We start from the raw sequence: 8,092 nt of genomic DNA on the forward strand, positions 1-8,092 counted from the left end.
GAGTTTTACAGTATCCTAGGCTCAGACTGTTGTTTTTTATTCCTTTTTCCTTTCTCCTTTCAGTTGTCTTGTCTTCAAGTTCACCAATTCTTTCTTCTGCCAGCTCTAACCTGCTGTTGAGACCCTCTAGGGAACTTTCCATTTCAGTTCTTGTGTTCATCAACTCCAGTATTTCTATTTGGTTTCTCATATTCTTCATTCATTATTTTCCTCGTAGCCTTTAGTTTTTCTCTCTTTGGGCATACTGAGGATTGTTTTTTAAAAAACTTTGATATGTCCAGAGTCTGGTCCTCTTCATTGATAGTTTCTCTATTTTTACCTTGTTCCTTTGGATAGACCACTATTCATACATTCATTCATTTCTTCTTCCTTTTTTTCTCTTTTCTTTCTCTTGTAATCTTTTGTTACACTCTTGCAAAACTTAAAACACTTAAAAATTTCAAAGTGTTCACTTGCAGATTTAGTCCCTGGGCTATCTGTTCCTTAAGTTTGTATCCAGCTACTGATGACTGACAGTTTCTTGAAAACCAGGAGCTAACCAATGCAAACCAAAGCAAAAAGCACCTTTCACCGTCTTTGCCAACTGGCCCCTCTCTGGCCGGGGGTTTCCTGCAGAGCTTTCTCTCCCATCGAGCTCAGCCGAGGTGAACGTGCCTTGTGGGGTCCACGCTGCCCTAACTGAGCCTGCGTGGAACACGGAGCCTGCTTCTTTCCCTGAGCTGTGCTTGCTATGAAACAATTAGAATGTGCAAATTCATTCTATCAGAAACTGGAATACAGGCCATCAGGTTATACATTGGGGGTGGTATGGGGATTTAGTGCTTAAAACGTAGAGTTTCTCTTTTGACTGATGGAAAATTTTAGTAATTGGCGGTGGTGGCGATGATGATGCAACACTGTGAACGTGACTAACAGCATTGGACTATGCATTCGAATGTGATTAAAAGGGGAAAGTTTACTAGAATAAAAATTAATACAAAAACCCCACAGGACTATACAACACAGTGAGCACCAACAGAACGAGATCTAGTCAGCAACACAATTAAAAAAACATTCTTTCGTGAAGTGTGACAAACATCCCACACCAAGGCAATGGGTTAACGGGGGGGGGGTGGTATATGAGAACCGCATTTCACACGACTGTTCTGGAAACCGATGACTCCTCAAAATACAATTAAAAGAAAAAGAAAAGTCCATAAACCACTTCAAATGAGAAGCTGGAGAGAGGGCCTGCCTGGCCTCTCCCAGAAAAGGATTCATCTCCCAGAAACTTGTAATGGACCGAAAGGGCCCGAACCCCAAATGGACGTGGTGTGGGCAGCAGACCGAGCAGGCAGCGGGCCACGGGCCTCTTCTCATGAGCACACAGCACGGAAAGGGCACAAGGTAAGGGCCCAGCCTCCCAGGCCGGTGACAAAAGTCCTGCAGCCGCGGGCCAGCCTGAGGGGACACGGGGAGCCTGCTGTGCAGGGGACACTGGTGGTGCCCTCTGGTCGAGGGCCCGCATCTGGCCCTGGCTGAGCAGAAGTCCCCGAGGACACAGCCCAGCACGTGGGGCGACAGCTCTCCGTTCAGGCTCGGGCCTGGGGATAGGAGGGGAGGCTCTGGAAGCCCACGGCAGCCCGGCAGCCCTGCTGGGGGCCACAGGGGAGCCCGTCACCAACAGAAGGCAGCACCCAGCGCTGCGTGCACAGGGCGGCTGCGGAGCAAGAACGCGGAGGAAGGGGACGGAAATGTGACGTGGGCAGACTGCACGGCCCCAGACCCCTGACCCCGTCCCGGAACGAGGCCGTACATGCTAGGCCTGGGAGCTCCACTCTGTTGAGTTAAGATGTTTTTACTCAAAACATCTTTAATATTCAGACACACCCGGCCCGCAACAACAACTCAGAAACCAGGCCCGTTGTCACCGTGCTGCCACAGCACTTGGAGGCAGGCAGCAGGGCGAGGAGGGCTGGGCCTGGGGGGTCAGGCTGGGGGTCCTGTGCCTTGTGGCAGCCGAGGTGGGGGTGGGGGCACTGCTGGGGCCACCAAGAGATTGTTGGGGAACGAGCCCCCACCCGAAGAGGGGGCAGCAGTGCCAAGGGAGGGCTGGGACGCCCACGGCAGTTTGAAGGGCTGGGGGGGCACGAGGTGCAGGACGCCTGCCTGACGCCGGCACCCGGACGCCTCTGGGGCAGCCACACTAAGGAGGGGGTCCTCGCCACCAGGCCCAGGACAGCCGTGGCTGGGGTTCCTTGTCTGAGCACGTCCTGGGCACCGAGGGCGAGACGGCGTCCATCCCTGCTGGTGAAGTCTGTCTGTCTCCGGGAAGCTGGACAGGAGAACAGAGAACAGTCACGCGTGGCTGAGTGACCCTGGGGCCTGTCTGCAGGTGGACACACAGGCGCCCTCATGGTGTGGAAGGCCCACGTATGCAGATGGCCACACGCTACTGTGGACGTGGCCCGGCCTGGGGGAAGCACAGTCCCTGACACTCAGGCCAGGAAGCCGGGGGACAGGCTTGGAGATGTGGGTGTCTGCGGGGAGCCCCTGGGGGCCTGCGGACAATGAGGTCCCTCCTGGGGTGCCCAGTGTGGGAAAGGATGGCCTGAAATATCCGCTGCCCAAGTCCTAGGGTCTCTGCCCAGGGGGTCAAACCCCCTCAAGGGCTCCGTGCATCACCCGGGAGACAGGTGACCGTCCCTCCCCGGCCCCTCCCGGCGCCCCAGCCCCTCGCACCTGTCGGGCCGGCGGCTACTGCACGAGCCGGTAGGTGATGTACCTGCCCGCCGTCTCGCTGGGCCGGATGATCTTCACCACCTGCCAAGGCAGGGAGCGGCCATGGGGGAGAGTGGGCGGAGTGGCCGGGCCCTGCCCCACCCTGCCCCAAGGGGCGGCTCTCACCTGCCCTCGCTTTATCCCGAAGTAGCGGGCCACGGGGTCTCCCGCCTGGATCCTGGGCAGCTGGTTCTCGCGGAGTTTACTGGGAAGCTCGGTCAGGGAAAAAGCCACCCTGGGCTACGTTGGGGGAGGTCAACAGGCCAGAGGAGAAGGCGGGGAGGGGAGAAGGGGTGCGGAGAGGGGAGACGAGAGCGAGGGGCGGCGGTGAAGGACACCAGGAAGGATACTAGCGAGCCAGCAGCTCCGTCACCTCCTCCTTGGTCATGACCACGTGCTCTGGGACCAGCTGCCGAGGAGAGCTGCAATCAGCACATGGCCGGGGCCTGCGCTCCCAGGGGGGCCCTCGCCTCAGGGTGGAGTGGGGGCGGGTGGTCCCGGCACCCCTGCTTTCCTGGCACGGACCACCCCTCTGGCGCTCGCTCAGGGTGTTGGCAAGGGTCCCGGCCCCTCGCCCGGCCCTGACTCCACATGGACCACGGGGGGCTCTGCCCTGTGCTGGAACCAGGTTCCCAGGAGATATGGGCCCTGCAGGCCGGGGTGGGCCTGGGCACCTGCATTCCTAGCAAGCCTGTGTGGAGAGGCTCTGGGTGGGGCTGGGGTCCCCCGTCCCCCATCCCTCCCGGCCCCTGGCCCCCACCTCGTGCTCCGTGATGTTGATGAGCAGCTCCTGCTGCAGGAACTGCTCCAGGACATATTTGGGGGCCATGTCGACCAGGGACTGCGAGAGAGAGACACTGACCTCGCGCAGGGACCAGACGTGTCTCTCATGTCCCCTCCCCAGTGTAGACACCTCGGCCCTCGCCCACACCAGCACGTCAGCTGTGTTCAGTTCTCCCTGACAGGTAAGTGAGGAACACCAGAACCCCGGAAGGGACCGTGCCGGGACGGAAGGGCCACTGACTCTGCCCCCACACAGGGCCTGCCTGTGACGTCCGCACCCTGGTGGGGAGGCCTCAGGCTCGCTCAGCGTCCACGCTGCAGGGCTGCCCTGCCTGAGACCGCGGTGGACACTGGGAGCCAGGGACAGGGGGTGGGGGCGCCCAGGGAGAAACGGCCTCACAAGGAATCACGCAGCAGGAAGGGGAAATGAGGAGCCCACGCTTGGTGCCAAACACGAAGGGGCTGGGGCTGCTGCAACGACCCGGCTGCTCCCTGGGTGGGCAGCACGAGGCCCACCCCGGACCCCAGGTCCCTGTCCCCTGCCCCCCACCCCTGCCCGGTGGCCCACCTGCTTCGCCGAGGGCGTCATGCCCTGCTGCACCACGATGAGGGCCCGCGTGATGTTCTCCTCCTGCATGCGCTGGCAGTACACCTTGATGGTCTTGATGCCAACCTTTGGCTCCTCTGCAGACAGAGCAGGTACCACCTCAGTGCACCCCCAGCCACCTACCCACCACCCAGAGTCGTGGCCCCTTCCCCAGAGCTGCCCCTTCCCGCTCGGTAGCCTTGGTTTCCCCAAGCAGCTACTTCCCCAGACTTGGGGGAACGGGCAGGAACCTACAGCCCACCTGGACTGAGCACACCCCCTCTGGAAGTGAGGACTGGGCATCTTGGGGTTCAGTTGTGGGCCCCAAGTGGTTCTGGGCTTTGGGAACCACCAGGTGAAACGGCTGGGAGCCCACGCACAGTGCGGCGGGGGTGTAAGGGAAGCAGTGGCTGACACCGGGGGTCCTGGTCTGGCAAGAGCCCCCGACTCGGGACATCAGGCCTGGGGTTCATAGTGGCACATGGGGCCTGGGGCCAGGTCACTGAGGCCTGATGGACCCGATGGCCTCCAGATGGTTGGGGCCTGGGTGCCCACCAGCCATGAGGCTTGGGGCAGACTCCCAGCCGGGCTGTGGGCGTGCAGGTGACAACATCCCGGCCAGACCCGCCCACCAGCAGGGCAGGAACCTGAGTCCCATTGTCCGTCAGGCTGAGAGGAGCGGGAGCGCCCCCACTGTCACCCCCGAAGCAAGAGGCAGAGCCCAGACCCCTGCCCCCAAGTCCAGCAGGGTCCGGGGAGGCGGCAAGCAGCAGCAGACACCACACACTCCGGTGAACATGCCTCACACAGGAGGGTGCGGCCCCTGGGCTGCTCCAGCACCACTGCTGCCCACCCACTCAGCTCCAGTGCTGAGCTGGGCCCCAAAGTGCTCCTGAAGCAGCAGGGCCCCCGACTCAGGAGGGTTAGAGCCAGGCTGGGGGAAGCCAACCACGGGCAGTGTCGGTGTAGTAGGCACCAAGACAGCAACGTGGGGTCCCGGGACGCAACCCAGGGCTCTGTGGGGCTCCTGGAAGAGGAGGTGCTCAGCTCAGTCTCCAGGAATGAGGGTGGCAGCCGAGCAGGCGGAGCCAAAGGAGAGGGTGTGGGGGCAGGTGGTGGAGGGTGCAGGAGGGAGACTGCGGGGATGGGGCAGGAGGCGGAGCCAAACCTGAGGTTGGAGGGTGGGGACGGGAGGGACGGGGTGCAGCCTCAGGGATGAGAGAGAAGGGAACTGAGCAGAGGAACTGGGAGGCACCACCATCAGGGGTCAGAGGTCAGCAGCCTCGCTCCCAGCAAGCAGGGGGCTTTCCTCCGGAGCAGACACCGGGACACGCGCCCAGGCAGCCACCGCAGGGCCTCACCCGGGAAGAAGACGAACATCTGGTCGGTGGGGTCGTCGTTGTGGGCCACCAGCACAGTGAGGTCTGTGCGCCGTGGCCGCCCTTCACTGGGCTTGTCCCCAAACTGGGCTTTGAACTCCTCCAGCGTCTGGTCCAGCTCGTCCTGGGTCACCAGGTAGCCGCGGTCGTGGCACAGCTGCCGAGAGAGCCGGAGCCAGGTGACCCCGGGGTGCAGGCAGCAGGAGCCCAGGCCAGGGAGATATGCCCTTGGGGGATGGGGGGCCCCGTGATTCACTTGCTCGTGGAGCAGGACATGGGGTGGGCAGGCCTGGAGTCACGCAGCTGAGTAACAGCAGCAGTGGCCGAGCACTGGGGGCCATGTGCTCTGAGCTGCTGTCACCCTGTAATCCCACAGCCATCACGGGAGGGGACCAGGGGGCCCCCAGGGGCTCAAGGAGGCGACAGGCCTTAACCAGGACCACGGGCCTCACGGGACCCCCACCAGGATGGAGCGGACAGCTGAACCCAAAGTCAGGGACCAAAATGGTCGTGACGCCGGCTGAGAGTCAACAGGGCCCGAGAGAAAGGCAGCGGCAGTGAGGGGACTCAGGAAACCCAGCTGTGGGGACTTCCCAGGGGACGGGGGAGTCGCACGTCACAAGGCAATCTCTCTACTGAGGAATGTGATAATGAGAACGCTGATTCTCTCTCCATGCCACTCTCATACACCGTATTTACTGAAGCAAATTTCTCATATTTACTCAAGTAAATTTTCAAATGACAGAAAGTGGAAAGGCCTCACTATAGTAACTGGGGCAGATGACTCACACCCTTCAAGTCCCATACTAGAAGATTATACTGAAAGAGAAGCTAAACCGTTAAAAAAAGCAGAAAGGTTCTCTTAACCTTCTCAGATACAGATAAGGTGTAATCACCTGGGCCTCTGTGGAAACAGGATGGGCTGCAACTGCTACTTTAATCATAGAGAAGTCATAAACAATGTAGCAAGGTTGAATACAGTGCTAACCAAATGTATGTTTATCAATACGATGTAATGGATAAACTAGTTGTAAAATAAAATAAAACACATTAGCAAGTTAGAGAAGAGTAATAGTAACCTCTTTTCTAATTTTTATATAAGTATCTTACATTGTGATTACATAAATCATGGATTTATTAGTAAAAATATTATCAGTAGAATTTTACAAACATTCAGGCTAAGCCTCTGATAATGTGAATACCTTCCTTTGATCTTGAACCTCTCATGGATGGAGATGCTTCACTTTGTGAGACATTCATGTTCATGAAGCATCATTTAATGTAACAACAGGATATGATTTAATTAAAGTTACTCTAAATCAAGATGTTATACACTCTCTGTAACTGAGACACGGGGGTAGCTCTCTGATCCCATGTCCGGCTGTGTCTGGAGGAACAGGGGCTCCCAGGCTTGGTAATGTATCAATTAATTTTCACATTGTAAACTTGTTCCTTTTACCTTAAATGCTCCTTTTAGTAAAAATGTGTTAAAGGTGAATTCTTGTCTCGAGTGCTCTTTACTTTTAAACTATTGTCTGTCCCTAGACTCTTATTTGAGCGGATGTTACTTGACGAAGCCCAAACCCACCGAATCCCGACCTGATGAGGCTCAGGCCTTTTCTGAGAAAGATCACAGGTTTGAGGAGTAAAGAGACGCACCCAAGCACTCCCGCCAGGACGGAGCCCGAGCAGCTGAACCCAGCCTCGCAACCACCTTGCAAGACCACTCCAAAGTCAGGGACCACACAGGGGTGACGCCGGCTGGGAGTCAACAGGGCCCGGGAGAAAGGCAGCCAGGGGACCCAGGAGAGAACCCGGCCGCGGGCCAGGAGGCGGCCCGGCTCTCACCTTCCCCGTCCCCGTCCCTTCCTAGGAGCCCCGATGCCCGAGGCGGGGACAGAGAACCAGGCCCCGGCCAGCCCCGTGTGTCTCCTTCGCCAGGCCCGAGACCCCAACGCCCCAGCGCCCCGTTCTCAGGCCCGGCCGGCCGCTGCTCCCCTCACAACAGGGGCCACCCGCTCGTCGCCCCCTCCGGTCCCCGCACGCTCCCCCACGCCTCACCCCCGCCCCCGGGACCCTCCGACTCTCCCCACGCGGCCCGGAGCGTTCCCGCCTCCGTCCTCCTCACCTGCATGATGGTCTTGCGGATCTTCCAGAGCCGGTACGTCTCCTCCTCGTCGTCCATGGCCGACTCGCCCCTCGCCGCCGCTCCGACTCACTGCGCCTGCGCCCACCGGGACCCGCGCGGACGGCGCCTGCGCCAAGCTCCGGTCAGGCCCCCTTGTCCCGTCCCGTGCAGGGCTGGGCTCAGCGAACGCCGGAATACAGCCGCCTCCAAGTCAGGCAGCGACACGGACAGCCCGAGGGCTTCCGCGGGCGGCGGTTGGCTGCGCGAGAGCCTGAGAACGGCCCCGCCCACCCGCTCCTCGGCACTTATCGCGTGGCTTTGGCTGCAAGGGCCCCCGGGAGTTGTAGTTTCCGCTCAACGCCAGGCTCTGGGCTGCAGTTTAGAATCCCGGAAGATAGAGGCGAGATGCGGGGCAGGGAACTGGGTCCCTGACCGGGTCGGGGTCTGCCCAGCGCC

At 59.6% G+C, this 8,092-nt stretch overlaps 1 protein-coding gene across 1 annotated transcript; it reads right to left on the reverse strand.

Annotated features, from left to right (window-relative positions):
- Positions 1 to 935: 935 nt before the first annotated feature.
- Positions 936 to 7,775, reverse strand: POLR2E (RNA polymerase II, I and III subunit E). Its single transcript, XM_037823936.1, has 8 exons — positions 7,637 to 7,775; positions 5,491 to 5,665; positions 4,112 to 4,227; positions 3,521 to 3,601; positions 3,111 to 3,169; positions 2,887 to 2,965; positions 2,722 to 2,802; positions 936 to 2,314 (listed from the first exon to the last, which is right to left on the reverse strand). The coding sequence occupies exons 1-7, from the start codon at positions 7,691 to 7,693 to the stop codon at positions 2,737 to 2,739; spliced, it is 633 nt and encodes a 210-aa protein (XP_037679864.1). The 5' UTR covers positions 7,694 to 7,775; the 3' UTR covers positions 936 to 2,314; positions 2,722 to 2,736.
- Between the last annotated feature and the right edge of the window lie 317 nt (positions 7,776 to 8,092).

Source organism: Choloepus didactylus (genome assembly GCF_015220235.1).
Source record: "Choloepus didactylus isolate mChoDid1 chromosome 25 unlocalized genomic scaffold, mChoDid1.pri SUPER_25_unloc1, whole genome shotgun sequence".
Taxonomy (NCBI): Eukaryota; Metazoa; Chordata; class Mammalia; order Pilosa; family Megalonychidae; genus Choloepus; species Choloepus didactylus.